This window comes from Chroicocephalus ridibundus, chromosome 4 (genome assembly GCF_963924245.1).
Source record: "Chroicocephalus ridibundus chromosome 4, bChrRid1.1, whole genome shotgun sequence".
In the NCBI taxonomy this organism is placed as follows: Eukaryota; Metazoa; Chordata; class Aves; order Charadriiformes; family Laridae; genus Chroicocephalus; species Chroicocephalus ridibundus.
In genome coordinates, this window is record NC_086287.1 from 82,451,558 (window position 1) to 82,471,154 (window position 19,597).

General features: G+C 38.5%; 1 protein-coding gene across 13 annotated transcripts in view; it reads left to right on the forward strand.

Moving 5' to 3' along the window:
* Window positions 1-19,597, forward strand: part of ZNF536 (zinc finger protein 536) — a 352,702-nt gene that overhangs the window by 200,647 nt on the left and 132,458 nt on the right. For all 13 annotated transcript variants that reach the window (XM_063334486.1, XM_063334478.1, XM_063334480.1 and 10 more), the window contains one exon: window positions 13,589-13,741. In XM_063334486.1, coding sequence (XP_063190556.1) covers window positions 13,589-13,741 — 153 coding nt within the window. The remainder of the gene's footprint in view (window positions 1-13,588; window positions 13,742-19,597) is intronic.

Genomic DNA, 19,597 nt, shown 5'->3' on the forward strand with positions numbered 1-19,597 from the left:
CTAGTGAAATTGTTGAAATTATTTTAGTTTAATTTGACCAGTTTATACTGCCGTTCACCTTTTCTCAACCCCATACATTACTCTGTTGGGTTGGCCAGTTCCACTGTAGACAGCTTTCAAATGTAATGGGTTGCAAGCCAGTTTGTTATGTACCAAATTCTGCGTGGGCTTGCCAGGCTATTGGAGTGGCTCCCACTAGTACCATCCTGAAAAGGCATGGAAACATGTGTCTCCACAAATGCAGTAGCCTGCATTCTCGGAGTTTAAATTAGCCTGTTCACTGAGATAGTACTTATTGCTAGTGTCTCAGTGTAAGCCAGTAGTCGGCCAAAATTAGAATCTTAAGACTCTCTGGCTTGCAGGGTAGGAGTTTGGGTCTGAACAATGTCTATAGTTACCCTGTTGCATTTATTCAGATTTTGTCAGATTCAGAGATTTATTCTGTACATATAATTCCTAGGCTGTTTTGTCACAACAGAGCAAGGTGTTGAAAGTTTCCTGTCTGTAGAAGTGTTTATCTGGCCTGGTTAGTGTTTTCATCCTATATATGCAGGTAACTTTACTGCTGTTCAGAATAGTGAAAATTTGATAAAAAGATGGTCTTCCTCCATATGCTGTGGAATTATTCAAGATGTACTTGTGAAACTTCTGTCTCTTCCAAATGTAACTCATGTCTGTCATCCTGTGGCATTAAGAACATACATTTTAAATAAGTATGTCCACTTTGAAAGATATGTTATTGCTGTGTCATTTTCTTTAAAGTCAGTGTTACTTCGTAAGGGTTAGGTTTCCCCTATTCTTCCCTGTAAAGATCTTCTTTCCTGCAGATCTTACCTTCCTGAGATAAGATTTCCTTCTGTCAGCATTTAAAGTCGCGTGAGCATCATCAAGCCGGTAATTTCGTGTTGGTGGATTTGCGCGGTGGTTACAGAGTGGTCATTGGTTCAGGAGATGCTGATCAGAAAGGGTGCCAAAGCATTGTAACGCCGTTGACAGCGATGGGAATCATAAGACTCAGCAGAGTGGAGACTAAGAGGTTGTGCTTTGTTACAAAGGCATTAAGTGCCTGCTGCTGCTTTGGGATGGCCAGGGGAACGGGCAGATCCCCAGGAACCCAAAATGAGGAGGTTTCACCACGGCATTACTTTTTCCTTGCTGTCTGTTCTAAGATGCGAGAAATTCTTTTAATCATTGTGGTGCAGAAGGCTAAATGTAAGAATTGACTCTATTTGCTTTTGCTTTTTTCCTTCTTATCCTCAGCTGCTTACTGCTAAGAATTTTGTTTCACAGAAACTGAGCCTGTGAATTCATACTTAGATAGTCCTATATGCTTTTGACTGTTTTCAAGAGGATCAGTCAGTCCCAAATGCACTCGACTGATTTCAAGTATTTGTGTGCGTTTGCAATAGTATGTTATAAATTCGGTCCTGGGATGGGACTGAATTCATTGCATCGTTATCTGCAGATTTTTCCTCTCAGATGTGTCTCCTGTACCTTACCATACACTTATTAATATATGGGACCATCATTCAGATGATGGTCTCAATATTTCCAGAATGTTTTACAGTATTTTCCAAGATGGTCGATAAAGTTCAGTCTGGCCCTCACAGGCACGGCAGAGGAGCTCATGAGAACATTTTGGCTGAATTTCTGGTGATGTTCATGAGGTAGAGGAGCAGTGGCTGCTGAGCTGGTAACAGAAGGAGAGACAGACTAATTCCAGGGCAAGGCAGCTTTCAAAATCAAGCGAGCGTCATGTGACTGGATGTGTATAATTTAACAGGAAAAGAAAAAAGTTAGAGCTTCAGCACAGCCTGTCTCTCCAGTATATGAGAAGTGAAGCAAATGAATACGGCCTTGAATACACTTTTTAATTTTTCAACACTGTATTTTGCCAACTTTAGTTCACTCTGTTGACTGTTCAGTCAGACCGTTTTTAAATTAAAAAGGAATACATGGTTGAATTATTTATTAAACAAAAGGTGCTTCCGTGCATGCAGACTACCTGGGTTTTGAATTTCTTTTACCACTGGAGTTTGAAGAAAGTGCATCGCTAATAAGTTAAGAGATGGAACAACCCTCCTTCTTCTAAAATAGCTCTTCCTCTGTCTCTGAGGCAGCTAACTTGTGGATGTCCAGTCACAGGAGAATGCCCGATCTTCATTCAAATGTCTAATTTTGACCTAAGTGTGAAGTTGTTTCCTCAGTTTGGTAGGCTCGATAGCGAAAAATGTCATTAATTTCAGGTAGAGAAAAATGCTAGCAAATAATTTAATCCAGATTATTTTATAATTTTACAGATGCTTTTGCAGGCCAAAATATGTTTTTGCTAGTGGATTAATGTGTAGGAACTGTAAACAAGTGGAAGGAGCCTTGCAAAAATTTTGTTACCATCAGTCTGTATGTCCCTCCAGGCTACCAGGCCTCCTGAGGGTGATGCTAAATACTGTGTACAACTACCTACCTTGGCTTTGCTCAGTCCCTGTTACTGCCTCTGCCTTGGTGTTCCAGATCTGTGCACAGCCAGTGTTTATTGCATTTTTTGGAGGAATGTGGTTTCCGAGAGCCTGCTTTTTTTCTTTTCTTGTCCCCTTCCCCAGAAGAAAACAACTGCTAGCTTCTGACTAGACTGTCAGGACTTCAAATCACTTTGGCTGATGGTCGCAGGGAAAGCACTGGCAGGCTGGGAAACTCAGAGGGGCCTTCTGTCAGTCTGGGAGCTGTGGTCTCCGTAGCTTGCTCAAAAATTAGTGAGCTGTTTTACCTAGTACTGAAAGGGGAATCAACTCACTCAATCTGAGGGAACATCTGTCCGAGATGTTAATATTTCTCGTCGCTGATGTGGAACTTGATAACTATCTAGGATTATAGTGACATAGGAAGTATAATGCGCTGCAGAAGGCCGGCCATGGCAGCAAAGAGGCGTCAGAGGAAGGGTGATGAGACCTGCCAGGACTCTGAAGATCTCGCGGTCACACCGATGTGCGGGAGGGTGGTTGTGAGCCTGTAGCTTTTCCTGTGGAAGGAAAGCAGTGAGCAGTAGCGAGTGGCTGGGCACACCCTGGCTTTGATAGCTACAGATGGAGACCTAAAAGATTGCAGGGCCACAGTCCAACACCAGCACATGTAAAATAAGGCTCAGGATTTAGATAACTCTGTTCCAGCATACTGACGTGCATGGCCAGAGTCCAACTCCAACACATGCAAAATTAGTTTCAGGATCATTCCAGCATACTGAAGCCTATGCCTAAATCAGTTATTGCCACAAGCTCAGCTAAATCAGAGGAGAGCATTCAAAATATTATTTTTTCTCTTTTTTTTTACCAGGATAGTTCAGATGAAAAATTTTATATTTTTGGAGTAGAATAGGGAAACCGGATTATTGATATATTGTGTCCATAGGTAGCATTTCATATTTTCGTAGCCCACAAATAGCATGCTATCGGTGTATTTTACAGCTGTTTTACAAAACGTGGATACAGGCTGACATAGTATGTACTTTTTCACATACATCATTAGTACAAAAAAATTAATGAGCCCATTCATATAATATCATGTTTAAAGACACCGTGGTCTCAGTATGCCCACAATACACTATTAAACCAATGAGGAGGAAAAAAATGCCTAAACAGTTAAAGGATCCCTTCTTTAGATTAGAAGTAATGAATTTAAGCAATATTTTTCTGTTATGTCAATTACAGGAGTTTCACTATATTTTTTTAATAGCAAAAGGGTGCTAGTAAAATAGATTCATCAGTTCAGAGTTCCTCATAAGTGTGTCTTCAAGTACAGCTCACTTTTTGTGAAATGGGGAAAGAAGTTGGAAATCATACTTATGTGGCATGTACCAAAGAAGTTAAACAAGAGAAAACTTATTTACAGAGGTATTTGTATTAGCTCAAAGCAGTCATTTAGTTTGAGTAACTAGAAAAAGTAAGAAAATACAGATACTGGAAAAGTCTATACTATCATAGTCTGTCCAAATGTTGTAACACACACCATGACATTATTCACTTTTTGGAGACCCTGTCAGCACCTCTGTAATCAGTAATCTGTAAATGGAACGACAGTCCTTTATTCTCTCTCATTTTGTTGAGGGGGAAATTAGTAATTTAGCTACCTGTACAGTTGTTTTTTAAGTGACTGATTCTATTGTTGGTTTCTTTCTTACTGGTTTCTACAAAAGATGTTCCTGTGACATTTAAAATAATTTACATTTTTCTTTATTAGAATGAACTTTTATAAATTCTGATGACCTTCTACCAGAACTTCTATGCTGAATTTGCCACCCTATGATAAGATACTAATAATAATGAAAAGGGGTTTTCTTAATCAATAGTATGCAAAAACTTCTCCAGTGTTACCTGATGACCCGAGGGCTACTTACAACGTAGGCAAGTCTGTGGTTCTGACTTGAAAAAATGATTTGTTTGTTTTTTGGATTTGTTTAAGCCCAGCAACTCCGGGTAAAACTTGGCCAGTGTAGTTATTAAATATTTCCATACAACTACTCAAAAGATTTTAAAAGATATTAATGGATTTTGAAAACTACGTGGAGTTGGGTGTTAGTGTGTGCTTTTTAAAGTCTCTCAGACTCTGCATTGTTGGGCAGATGGAAAGAGCCCGGAGAAAATAGGTTCAATGCCAGTCTCTTCCACCCAGGTTCAGCATCTTTCCTACAGTTTACTGACACCGTTTTGGATTTTCTTCATAGTGTAGCCTGTACACTGCACCGTATGGTTCTGTTTGTCCCACATGTAGTTTAGGAACAAGATAGAGGTCATAATGAAGTACACCTTACCTCTTTGGTTTATAGGTATGTAGAGATGCTAACATGTGGAAGAAACAGGCTAAGTGTGGAAGCAGACAGAAGGCAATATGTTCATTCACAGAAGTCCAGTTAATGGTTATTTTAGTTGATTAGCTAGCAACTTCATTTTCTCCCTCATGAAATTGCCTCCACAGATCCTTACTTCTGGAGCTTAATCAGCAGTAGCAATCCATCCCAGGAGTAGGAGATCAGGAGTACTTAATTAAAGAGGGACTGTAAGGCAACTCTCCCAAATTGGATATCTGATCTAGCCTTGGCATCAGGAGAGCAATGCTAGGTAAAAGTGTTTATCAAGCTCCATGTAGCCACTCTGCAAATCTCAGAGATGGGAATATGATGCAGACAGCCTGTAGAAGCTGCTATAACCTGAGTAGTACGGGCTTTAAGGCCATCTGGTACCTGAACACCTGCCTACAAATAACACATACAAATCCAAAAGATGGTCCAGTTGGATAGCTTCTCTGCTTAGATTCCCCACTGGAATTTTCTCAAAAGCAGTAAACAATCTGTATGAAGTGTGGAAAGACCTTGTCTTCTCTGGTCAGTAATCAAGTGCCAATTTCAAATTGAGGTGACAGGATCAAAGCTAACACAGGTGAGTCAAGGGTTTGGGTAAGAAAACTAGCGAGACAGGCTTTCATGAGAATCACAGACCGCTGTTGGCACGAACATTTGGTAAAAATCCAGAATATTCTAAGCTTGTTTTAAGAAAAGGAGGAGAAAACCATGGAAAGTATGTTGTATGGAAGTTTTGAGAGCTAACGTTGCTATCAGACGTATAAATGAACACCAGAGTAAATTTTGAAGAGAGCTGACAAAGAATATAGGCAAAATACCAAGGAAAGATCCATGAGTACATATTTGAACCCACCATAGCTGATCCAAAGAGTAACTATCTGCTTTGCTTGTGAAGATATGTGTTCTGTACAGAGAAGTATAATAAGGTGTTCTGGCAGCTCAGGTCTGCGCTTCTGAAGAAAGCAAGAACAAGCAGAAGCCCATCACTGAGAGGAACTAGCATTACATTCAAGATAGCAAACAGACCCATCATTCATCATCGATAAATGACAAAATACATCCTCTTCTAAAGCATCCACTTTTCCTGTGGAAATATTATACAAGTCTAGTAGAATTTCATGAACATCATCTGGCAAACTCAGTGATTTGGGATCTGAAGTGCTTTGATCGATAGTCAAATTAGAGAAGCAGGATTTCAAAGCCGTGATTTTGGAGTAGCAGAACTGAAAAGCCAGTGAAGGAGCTGGATGGTGGAAGTGTCTTGCATGTAAGGGCTTAGGAAATATAAGATAGCAGGATTTTGAAACAGACCAGCAAAAATTGTGTTAGAGGGGATGATGTAGTGGTCCATGGTCATTTGCTGCAAGCTCAGGTCTCATTAGGTAAGTGTAGGTTCCAGGACCTAGTGGTGATGCTATAAAAATTAAGACTATTTAACCAAAGACAGGCACTCTCATGGCCATGCTTTGTCTATTTCTGATGTTTGTTGACTTCATTGAAGGACTGTGCAAAGGTCTGACTGCATAAATTGCAACTTACACCTTTTAATTACACCATTTGTGCATGTGCATGTGATTTTAGAATGGCCTCAAAAGTCATGAGCATTGGAAGAGGATGAAGAAGTTTGATATGCCTGCACGTGCATGTATTAAAAAAATATTCAGCACTTTTCCATTTCACTTTGATTAAGTTTTATCAAAACTAATATTTCAATAATATACTAAGATCCTGATTAAATTCTAAATGTGGGAGTTTCATTGAATTCAATAGGGCCGGACAGGTATGCAGTAACGAGGTTAAAGTTTTAAGCTCACTTTCTTCCCATGCTGAGCTAAGATGATGTGTGATGGTTTGCAGGATAATAATATTTAACTGTAATCTTCCTGGGGCATGGACCGCGTTCTGTTGATTTTGTACAACTGAATTCACTGTGATACAATCAGTATCACTGATTAATAAAACAATAAATACAGAAAATGAACTATTTTGTGTTTTATTAACAATTTGCATTGCATATAGTATTTCATTTTAAATAAGTATAAAATCATACCCTTAAATGGTAAGATGTAATTGCTGATCATGTATCTCTTTGTTCCAGACACTTTTATAAAAGTGTATGTATTATGTATGATGTGACCTTCAAATGTCATGAATGCGTTGTGCAATAAACTGTCAATATTTGTGGCTATAAGGTACTAGATGACTTTTACAATAATTGGAACAGCTTTATTAAAAGCTTGGATCACTCAGCTGGTTAAAGAGAAAGACACAGGCCAACGTTCATCTGGGAGTTTCCTTCTGCCAACTGTTAAATGAAAGATATTGTAAGGTGCTTAAGATGTCTTCTTTCTTTAAAAAAAAAATAAATATAAAGTTAAAAAGGTCTCATGCAAAAAATGTTGTCTCGAAAAACATGATTTTTTTTCAATATGCTTAATTTTCAGTCCAAAGTGAGCTCTATAAGTTAATGGCAAGTAACCAACCCTCCTTTTTAAGTACTACATTTGATTTTCTGTGTCTTCTGGTCACACGATTCTTCAAACAAATCAGGCAGCTAAAATGATGTACTCAGAAACTGTGTTTGAACTTTGATTATCTTAAAAGGTTTTAAAGATTTAGAACAATTTGAAAAGTAAGACCGCTAAGAACTCCAAAACAAAAACTCTGTAGGGAATTTGATTAAAATGAAAAAAGAGGATAAGAAACATTTTGTGATAAACAAAAGCTTAATTTTTGTTTAAGTGTCTATTGGTGTCTCTTTGTGCTGCATGTACAGCCTCTTGCATGTTTCTCAGAATGTGTACCACAGTGGGAAGCAGTAAGACACAACCGTCGTTTGCAGACGTGCAGTATTGTCGTGCAAAGTGTTTTGCACCCATGAGGTGTGAAAGACACCAATCTTCAAGTGTGCCATGTGCTCCAAGCATGGGCTTGAAGTCTATGTGCTGCCCCCAAGTCATCAGCCAACCAGTTACTAAAAAATCATTTAGAATATTTTGGCTCCCTTTCTCTTGTGCTTGAAATAACGCCGAGGGAGCTCCCCTGGAGCCCCGGGTATCGGCTATGACTGCCATTTGCCCACGTCTAAATGTCTAACCTCATATAAATGGTTGCGGGCATTTTACTTCAGTTTAATTTAGATTGTATTTTAAATTTAAATCTGCCAATGCACTAATGGGTAGCAGAGGCAGGGCCGTTCGTGCCTTTTGTTTGCCTGTGTGGTTCAGAGGGCTAAGTGGGAAGGCTGATGTCAGAAGCGGTATCTTTTTATTTACCAATGGAACCTTTGGTATAATCTTTATTTCTAATAATACAAACAATGTGAATGCTGTTTTCTCACTAGTAGGCCTCCTTTCCAATTCTCTTCTAAAATAGCTCTCTGTTTAAACAAATTCTCTGCCAATCCATATTAATGCCTAACAGTTTAAGATTCCCATATATGGTCATTATAAAACCTAAATCCTTGATGAAACAATAGAGACAGCAAGTTGTTCCTGACCTAAGACATTAGTAACTCTTTCCGGAGGCCTAAAATATAACTGTAATATTTAGCAGTATTACACTTTTTCATTTTAAGCCATGAACTTCACTAGCAAAAAAGTGTAGTGACATCTGCTAATAGGATTCTAATTTCAAATTATGAGCACTGGGCCAGATTCTGTTCTCATTGACATCGACGCATACTAATTGAAGCTACTTCAGGTAGCTAGAAAAATATGCTTAATTATATCCCTAATTATATTCCTGTTTTCCACTATTTTCAGTATTATTAAAGCTTTCTCTAAGGAATAGGCAGGAAAGGTAAGCATATTTTCCCAGAAACTTTGCACATCCTATACTGCTTCCCTGTACAGGTCGAGTCCAGGCGTACTGGCATAAAGGTGGCAGCAGTGACAGGAATAACACACTGAACTTGTTCTTGAGCTTCCTTCTTGATGTTAGATTCAGGATATCATTTTTGCTGCCACAAGATGGGATAATCTGGGTAGTTCATGGATCATCAAAGAATAACCGTGGTCAGTACCGCTTGTCGTTGCACCGTGTTTCATTAACTTCTAAAGAACTACAAATATTTTGAATTTCAGAAATATATGAAAATCTGGGATTATGTGCAGCTTTAAAGGCTTCTGGCCACATTTTCAAAGGGTTCTTTAATAACGCCTGAAAAACGTGCAAAAGCAAACACAGACTTGTAAGCGTGATTACCTATTTTGTGAGTTGATTACCTTTTCTATGCGATTGACTGGTTTTGGCTAATTTGGCAATCCTTGTGTCGACAAATTCCAACTGACTTCATTGATAATTTAGTCTGCACGAGGACTGCAATTTAGCTCCTTCAAACATGAAAGTACCTCTTTGTGAATCCCTGTGCTGTCACATACATGCAGCAAATAACTCCTGTAAAATTTACGGGACGTGTATGTAGGTTCTCCTTTGAAAATTTGGCTGCTAGCATGACTGAAGTCAGTGCTGCTACCTATCCAACAGGTTTCTTTTTACAAAAGCAATCAGTCCTTTTCTAATCATGTTTACAGACCCATCCCAGAGAGGTAGACCAGTCCTACAGATCATGTATGGAAATTTCAGATCTTTTTCTTTTGCTCTTCATATGACTGCCTAGATAGCTTCTGCTTTGAGTACACAGATTCACTATCCACCAAAGTTTGTCTTCTTTTTTCTAGAAATATCCACTGAAGTTGGCGTTGTGCCTCTGTAGCATCTCTATCCATGTGCCGAGGGCACTGCCAGCCCTGGCAGCAGCTCATTTCCGGGTAGATCGTTTCTGATACCTAGTAAGATACCTGCTGTAAAAAAGGATTCGCTGGTGTGTGTCCCACTGTCTTTCAAACTGGTGCTGTTAAAAGTGCTCCTGGCTCGAAACTGTTTATTGGGATTACCTGGCTCTGCGGAAATTTCCTTTCCAGGCGCCGCGGGGATGTGAAAGCAGCCTGCGGTACTACACGGGTCATCTCCATGCTAGGTGAGGAGTGGTGGCTTTTTGTCCCTCCTCTCCTGAGAAGCGGGCATCTGTCTGAAGACAGGCTAGTCCTTCAAATACTGATCTTATGGATTGCTTAATTTTAATTCAGTCTGTGTGGCAAATAGATTTGCTCACCTCTTGACCAAGTTGGCTCGTTAGTTATGCGGCTAATTGCCACCTTCTGATACGGATGTTAAAGTGAACTTTCTTTCCTTGCGTTTGTCCCATGAGAACAGGCCCGCAGTTGGTTATAAGTGTAGCCAAGGCGTGGTACACAAGAGATGTCCCTGTCATACCACCCCAGAAGCTGCTTCATGGCTGAATTCCTCCGAGTCCTGTGCCATGGAGCGGTATCTGCCTGCCCAGCAGGTACAGCGCACGAGGCAGCTGGAGGTCTCGCAGCTGTTGCCTTTTCCTTACACTGACACAGAGACCGGTTTCGTATACAGAACTGAACGTCGCTTTTTGCACTTCTGTCCATGGCTTTTCCTGTGAATAGATGCTTTCAAAATGAAAGGAAAGCTCAGCAAAAGTAAGTTCGGAGACAAGGCTCGGAAGCCTGACATCTAGCATGTACATCTATAGGATATTTTATACCCTGTTCTGTTATTTCCTGCACTCGAATCAGGAAAGGTAGGGATGGGCAGGAAGACATTCAGGATGGAGACCTGCCTATAATGGAAGTAGATAGTAAAAAAAGCAGTCGAATCTCATGTGCATTGAGTGCACATCATGTAGACCACATAACTCAGTGAACCGCAATGGATGTAAGATAAGTAACTGCTCTCTTTCCTTCCTGATCTTTTATCCTCGGAATTGAGCAGCCCCAAAACCATAGCTCAAATCCCGAGTAAATCATAAAGAAAATTAATTTGCTGGGGCTAATCCTAGTTCTGCAGGTCTGTAAAACATTACTACAGTTTTGCACAATTTAACAGGAGCGAGAGTTTCTACCTAGGAAGGGGATCTCAATAGCGGGAGAAAGGGGACATCAGAGGTGTAGAACACACGTTTATCGTAGAGCTGAAAATTTTTCATTCCCCACGTACACTGTTGTTGGCATAGTCCATATGCACCAGCTTGCTTCTTAACTTTTTCCTTGCTGATCTCATCTCCTTTTTCTGTGTCGCTTTTTTCCCCCATCACTTCCCATAGATTGCTTTAAGAGACTTAGTATAAAGAAAACCTTGGTAACAGAGTCAGTGAGACTTAAATGCATTTTAAAGTTAAGCACATTTTAAACTTAAGTGCCTTGACAAATAGGTGCGATTTGCCAAAAGAGGGCCCTAGTAAGAACTTGGGGTAGCATTTGATGGGGAGAGTCGGCAGCCTTGAACATATCTTTTCATTGTTTGAAATAAAAGGACTTAGATGTAAAGCTGCTCATTCAGGTAGCCATGGCCTCCAGCGCTTCGGTGGGCTTTGTAGGCAGAGGAATTCAAAAGAAAGCCCCTCAGCCCAGCTTTAAAGTCTTAGGAATGCTTTCACTGTGGGAAGAAAAATTCTTCAAGGTAAGGCCCCTGTTGGAGCAAAGCCTTTGGAGCTATCTACTGTATGTCTACTTAAATCTAAAAGAAAACTCTTCAGACCACCCACATCTTTCTTTGCTTCATTGTTGTTTTCAGTTTGCTTTTTCAGAGGGATTAGTGCTAGAGTAAACTCAGTCGTCTCGCTGCCTTGAAAAAATTCAATTTTGTGTAAAGTGAAAATTAGACTCTTAAATCTGCAAAGCGAGCTGTTTATCTTACAAATTTATTCTTTTTTATTGGGCCACACATATTCTAGATAGAAAGATAAAAGGCAAATGGATAACAGGCCATCATTTAGAGTGACATATAGCAAAACATAACTAGTAGACTTATTCGGTAAATTCCTCCTGAGTGGCTTGTTAGCTTTATCTATATATTTATCTATAATGCTCATATAGTATTTATTGAAAACCAAAATAAAATCCCGCAGTTTATCATCATGCATTCTGTATTTTGCACTTCAGAAAAATCTTTTTGCACGCAGGAATTCATTTTTTCCTGAAGCAGCTTAAGACATGATTATATACAACTTTGGAGGAGAAAAAAGGGGAAAATCTAAACTCTTTAGGGAGACTGGAATTATAGACTAGAACCTATATATGTTTTCCTGGACTGTAAAGACAAAATAAACTCCTGCAGTGTGTTACTTTACGTACTTGTGAATAATTCAAAATGACAGTTACTAGCTTTCTAACTTAAATATTGTGCTTTAACTCTGCAGTCTAAGAACAATCAGAAAACGTTAAACAAGAATGTGATGTGAAAACTCGTTTTGCCTTTTGAATACTAGCAACAGCTTGATTACATACATGACTAAAATAAGCATTTATATATATATATGTATTTTTATCACTCTCTCATCCCCTTCTTTCAGTTTTAAGTGAAATAGTTTAGAGGGACCATTTTATAATAAATAATGAAATGCCTGTTAGTGTTACCTTTTCCAGAAATGTGGTATTCGGGTCTCTGCTACTGTGTGAATAGTTTTTATTAGAGACAAATGTTTAAGTCTTTCTTATGTCCCATCACTTCCATTTAAAAGGCAATGCTGTGTAAACTGCACTATGTTTCCTGACAGCCTTAGTTACATATCAAATGGGGAAAGACAGAACATTTTTAGTCAGTAGTTTATGGTTGAAATAATCAAGACTCTGCGTGCAGATTTTAACTGTGTGCTCCCCAGCTCAATGTAACCCCGAGAGCCCAGCTTTTGCGTAGGGGTGTGATGGTGTGTCCATGTGTATTGCACCTCTGTGCTCTGCCAGTAGTGTCAGTCTGGTTCAGAATTTCGACATTTGCCATGGTACTTTTTTGTGAAATTGTGAGTTGATACATATACGTGATATTGCATGACCCGCTAAGTACACAATGATGGATGAGTCTTGTGTGGTTTGAATAATGACTTTTTAAAAATGCCCTACATTTTTGCAATTTTTATGTCAGTCTTTCGTAAGTTATTTTGTTCATAGCCTGCTTGGATAATAGCAGCTCATTCAAGATGGCTCAGAATGTCTGTTTCTTTATATCAGGAGAGCGAAGAGATGTCCTGGAGTCTCACTTAACTGTATTACGATGCGAAGAGTAAGTGTAGCTGTGAACACTGAAGGAGAAAATCAGGAGCTGCGGGTGAGAGGGAGAAGGAATTCCCCCTCACCTGACCGATTTTTTCATCTCCTTTCCCATGATATTAGGTCGCTCACTGGTTCCTGTGTCGTAACGCCAATGCTGAAATGTTGCAGAAGTTGTCGATTAGCTTTGTGTGTGGACATCACCATTCCTGTTGGATCCCCCTGTCACTGCGATTCGGTTGTTATGGGAGGCTTTAATATACCGATGCAAACTTTTTCCCTCTAAAAGCATACAGATTTTCACAATACTTATAAATTAAATAGATTCAACAAAACAACAATCTAAAACTTTTGGGGGAAAAATTAATAGGAACTAAGCAAAAGAAGAAATCAAACCAGCTGCTGACACAGCTGTTTCTTTTCTTGTATAATTCAGTTCAATATAAAGGTACCATATGCTGCTTAAAATGATGATTGGAAAGATGAAATAATTTAAGACAATAACAAGAAAATACATGAATTGTCAGCATTCTGTCAGATTTAAAGAATGAAATAGACAGGTGTAGTATTGACATGTTTAACTTTGTGTTGTGTTAGCAGTTTTAGTGAGAACAACGTCTGACATGTGCTGAAGTGATGTGAGAACATTTCTGTGTTGCAGACATTGGAGAAGAAGCTGGGAGATCTGTAGGAGTCCAGCAGCCAGCTTTACTGAGAGACAGGAGCCTTGGTTCTGCCATGAAAGACTGCCCATATTGTGGAAAAACTTTCAGAACGTCCCATCACTTAAAGGTCCACTTGAGAATACATACAGGTGAGAGGAACAAGTGAGCGGAGCACTGTCGACACATGCCATGTGGGGGGGGTAACATAATATGTGGCTAGGAGCCTTAATTCCCAGTGTAGATTTGGACTCATTAGATGGAGAAAGTCTTTTGAGAAAGATATATGACAGTCTTAAATAAAAGCACAAGGAATGTGTTGTTGGATAAAGACCACTTTAATAGAATCATCTTTTCCCAGTTGAGGTTATTTCTGTCTCCTTCCCTGCTTCATCACTGTTTCCTTCAATTACCCTTGTCCTTCAATAGGCATAAGCCTATTGGTTTCAGACTTAGTTATACTAACTGCTTCAAAGGCCTTCCTTTAGCATCTGCTTAGGGATTCTGTATGTTTTTCTCAGTTACTATTTTTGTTCCATTTAGCACGCTCATTTTTAACCTCTCACTGTTCATATGAATGCATCAGCTTCAGGCATCTGCGTTTTTTTTTTTTTTTCACTAGAACTCACACGACTTACTACTTGTAAGTAGTAAAACCTCCCATGTTTTGCACCGTGGTAAAATTTACCGTGTTTTATTTTAGTAACAATCACAGCATTTCTACCTTACAGAGACTTACTGGCTTCTCACTTTATTTTGTATGTCCCTCATTGGGTGGACTGCTCTCCGTACTAGTAAACTATAACCACTCCATTTGAATTAGAATACTTAGCTTTAAAGTACGTATGTGCATGCTAAGGTTCATGTAGAGACACAGTATATGTTTAAGAAGACTTGCTCTATCCAGGATTAAATTCTGACATACAATGCTGATACCCTCAGGTCCTGTTGACATTACTAGAAATTCTCTACCTGGCCGATACGACAATGTTTTCTTCCAAGTCTTAGGTATCATAGTAGGCTTTGGGAGAATGTGCAAAACTGGAGATTTAAGATACTTCTCTTTGTAAACAGACATAGTGGGCACTGTAATTGTGGAGTCATTTTCTTTTTAAACTATTTAAAAAGATTTCATAATCTTACTGCCGCTTTTCTAATAGAAAAGTAAAATAAATTGCATGAAGAAATACTTCCCAGTTGTACCTCCTACTTGGGAAAACTTCACTGTTAATTTTTATTTCACTGAAGTACCAGATAAGCAGTATTTTCCTTCCTTCCCAAAATCAGCAGTCATTTTTCTCCTATGTGTTTGCACAGGTGTAATACTTAATGTTGGGTTTGGAAATGTGAGGCCTGATTTTGAAAAATTGAAAGTGAAGGCTGAAAATTATTTAAAGAAAAAAATGTCATTGCTGAGATGGGAAAGTTTGTTCATTGTATTTTTTTTTTCTTTCTTTGGATTGTGGAATAGGAGTATACTACACTCATTTGATCTGAATTTTAAAATTTAGCACCCTGATTGGATTGCAAACCATTTAGGGCAGGAATATTCTTTTCCGTGTGTTGGACTTTGTAAAAAAAAGAAAAAAAAAGAAGAAACACAGTGAAAACCCTATTTGTGTGCTCTCTAATGCTCTAATGTAGTAAAAGTAAATAAATGGTAGTTATTTTATTGGAAAATAATCTTGTAACTATGAGGTTTAAACAGTTTGACATTTTTACTAATGGAGATGAAAAGAAAACTTCTTTAAAATAACCTGAGGATACCCAGCTCTCCCTTTTGCTTCATTGTATAGTGGTCATTTTGTTCTTGTTTTAAAGATGGCAGTGATTACACGTTTGGTATTTGTGGCTTAGGACTAATGGAAAGTAGCTTAATTGCAATGGAAATATTCCATAAAACTTGCATATTGAAACTGATGAAACAAAATTAAAACAAGAAAAAAGAAACCATGTATAAAATAACAAAAAAAAAAAAAAAGAAAACATCATACGTACTGTTGAAACAGCATTTGCAATATATTTAAAAATCATTATAAATTTAAAATAGATAAAGATCAGTTTCCATTAGGTTGAGAACAAAGTATTTGTAAATAATGACAAGAATATGTTTAAATGGAGCAATGTTTTACATATTGGAAATAATCCTAATAAATATTATAAAAATGTAAATCGGCAAATTACTAGAGTTATTAAATAAAAATTAAGTTGCTTTGCAGTAAATGGAAATGATGTAATAGATACCAGTTATTAAACAAATATTGGTTAGCTCATACTTATCAGGGACAGTTTCCTGCCTTTTATGTCACACTCTGTCTTTATTATATGCCTGGATCATATAACTGACTGATAAAAAACACTTTACTGTGTTTCTCCACTACATTAACTCAATTACTGTTCTTGTTCTCACAGCACCTGTTTGTTAGGGATGAGCTCAAGCAGTTCAGCAGAAGTCAGGTTCCTTCGAACATCTGTGTGTTTGGAGGCACACGAGTAGGTTGGTTTGGTACGCATGCCAAGACAAGACCCAAAGTCTCATCCAGCCAGGAGGTGCTTCTGTGGCAATTGGCCCAAAACAGCTAGAGAAGCCGTTCAATCCTCCGCAAGAGGAGGAAGCTGTGCTCTGGTTTAGAAGATTTCGCTAGTGGCTTGGGTTGCTTGTTGCTTCTTTCTTCCCTTGGATATTTCACGGTTGCAGCCTTCTCCACACTGAGTCTCAGTTTCTGTGTAGTTTGCTATCATATAATAAGCTTCTGAAGGAGAAAAAAAAAAATAATCAAGGTTTTATTTAGCACACTCAGTTGAGTCCCAACACACAATTGTAGAGGATTTTTCTTCTTATCTAATTCAATGATATTCAGCCAGGAAGAGCTTTAAGGGGAAGATAGTAAGATATGATTTCTGATTGTTCCCATATGATAAGAAGAAAAGGGCATAATTATGTGAAATCAGAGTTTCTCCTCTTGCTCTAAAAACAGTTGAAGGACGAGACAGTTCCTTAGTTCGACCCCCAAAGAAGAGAGGAAGGACTCTCAGGGTAAAATGCTCCAGAGCCTCGGGGCTTAGAGAGGACACACAGAATTCTTGTAGCCCTCCTAGAAGACATCTTTATATTGACCAGTGAATAGAGAAGGGCTGTATGGTCCTGCTGCTTCAAAGCTACCTACTTAACTCACACAAATTCACCGCGTGAAGAGTTGCAGAAACAAGGGCAGAGCGTGTATGCGCACCGGTAGTGCACAGTAGACAGGGGGGTGGACCAGCCACTTTGTGATTCAATTTCTGGTTATAAAATAATATATACTAGAGCTGAGAAGATATGACACAGGGGGCTTAGAGATCCTCAGACTTTGTGAAAAAGAAAACCATCCAAGTATCTCAGACCCATAACGTGCCATATGCCAGATGCTTCCAGAGCTTCCGTTTTTCCCCTCTGCAGACAGCAGTGTAAGGTTCCTTCATTCAAAGAGCTGAGCGTCTTCTTTATGTTCTGGAGCACTCTCAGTTTCCACTGAAATCAAATAAATGGCTGTGGTTTTTACTCGTCACGGCCTCTGGACTGCACAGAAACAGTTAAGTGTAAAAAATGAAAATTTCTTACGTTCTGCCTTTGACAAGCGACACATGATGTAGGGGCTGGTTTCAGATTAGCTCTAGGACTTCTTTGCACCCTGCGTTAGCATTCAGAAGCTACTGCAGATGTAGACCAGCTTGGGTTTGTGTGGTCATCAGGTGCTGAGGTATATTCCCAGTGTGACTGGCCCACTTAAATCCCTTGAGTAATGAAAAAAGAATAATGTGCATGAGTAAAGTGGCGCCTTGAAGAAGGTTTGGGTTGTGATAAATAGAAGAAACCTAAGAAAGAGAGGTATAGGAAGAAAAAAACTTGGCAGGGCTGTGCCCATTGACTATGTTATGACGTGTATGACACACATCTTACATGTATTAGCTGTATTATATACATTTACAGTGTTACTGCGTTTTCCCTTGGAAATGTGACTAGCCAATTTTAAAACTTGCTTAGATGAGCTGATGAAATACAGTAAAAATGGTGCTGTTTTAAATGAATTCAATCCACATTTTCTTCCTAAAAAAAGACTGCCTGTTGCCATTCTCTGAAGGCACTTGTAGTGGGATGAGCAATATGAATAATTAAGGAAAATGGGTATGTGTGCTCCAAGAGGAGACAATTTTGGTATTGAACATCCTTTATTCTTACATTTCTAAGATGAACTAAAAGGACTTTTCATTTCTCTAGATTTCTCCAGATTTCCCATCCTTAACATTGTACAGCATGCCTTTTCTCCTGTCTTAATGACATCCCAAACTTTTGTTGAAAATAATTGATTGAATTTAAATTTCCTTAAAAGTTTAAGAGGTAATGTTACAGTATAAATTTCCTACCAAACACTAAGTAGGGAAATATCCATTAGTGAAATTAACTACAGTTTCTAGGTAGCTAACAATGTGCAGTATACAGTAGGGCATGGCTAATGAACACTGCAGTGGGTGATATTTCATTATACAAATTAATGCTCACATTTTAATGGGAAAGTCACATAATGAATCTCAGCTTCAGTGACAGCAATTAGAGACACAGATTGTCCCCTTCTGGACAAGGCACTGTTTAGCAATAAGCAGCTGTGTAAAAAGTCTTCAGGTTTACAACATATATATATGCTTTGGGGGAATTAGTGTACAGTTTATATTAATGTACTGAATCTTCCCTGCAAAGTAACAGCCATATTTATCTCTCTGCATTTTAACTAAGTAAAGACATGTAAAAAGACTAAATAAATATTGCAGATGAGCTATAAATAAAGGAAAATATTCAATTATAAAACTTTATAAAAATTAAAATATTTTATTGTAATGTGTAATGCACAATTGAAAAATCTGTAATAAACTGAGTCAAAAGCATCAAAAGTCCGTCCTTTTACAGGGTAGGGGTAGTTTCGTCTTAAATAATAGAGAAAAATCACTAGTAAAGGAAAGTAGTAAAGAGAAGAAGTTAACTAGTATTTCTGACAAACAGATTAATTGTGTGGTGAAACATGTGCAGGATCCAAAAATAATCCTACAGAACCTTTGATATTCCATTTGGTTTAAAAAGTGTGAAGTGAATGATTAGAATGATAAAAGAAATTACCGTGTAAGAATAGGCATAATAATGAACTAATTAAACCATACAGCAATTCATTTCTAAAATATCTACTGCACAATGGATAAAATGGGTTATCAATAACTGTTTCAATGGTAAAATAAAAAATGCTGGAAAATGTTTTCAGTGTTTTCATTAAGCGGTATTCTCTGGAATTATAAGATGTTTGATTTCATCTGCTTTGCATGAAAGCAAGCTACAGCTTGTTTAGAAATGTATAGGATCAAATTGCAACTCACGCTGTCCCCGAGAGACTGTCCGAACCCCACTGCTGGCTGCCAAAGCTTTAGGGGTTGGGGTTCTTGTTCTGATGCCCAGCCCCCGCTGTACTGAGGAGCAGAGGGGGACGCCCCGCAAACAACCCCTTAAGAAGTCTCACTTAAAAAGGGGGGGGGATGTCATTCAGTGGGGAAGGGGAGTGCAAGGTGCAGTAAAGGTTTTTAAGAATTTGCACGTTAACTGTGAAAAATGAATGAAGAAGCCCACAGCACGAAATATAAACAGATATTTAAGATTTGATAAGGGAAACTAAAAGTGATAGTAAAAATACGTGTGTGGCTATTAGGGTTATGGAGAACAGGGTAGAATTCTGCGGATCTGGCAGATCAATTGGTGTCTTGCTAATTCTAGACAAGAATGGGTAAAATTCATGGTGTGGAAGACTAGTCTTCTGTTCTCAAAAAGAAGCATGATGGTTTTTATAAGTATTTTCCAATGATACAGTTCTGCCATTAAGTAATGAGGCTGTTATGCTGTAGCCCACTACATTTTAGTATTTTTTATAGCGAATGATACTGGATAACTTATAGATAAAGTCTTAAAAACCCTGGCTGAAGAGCTCTCCAAA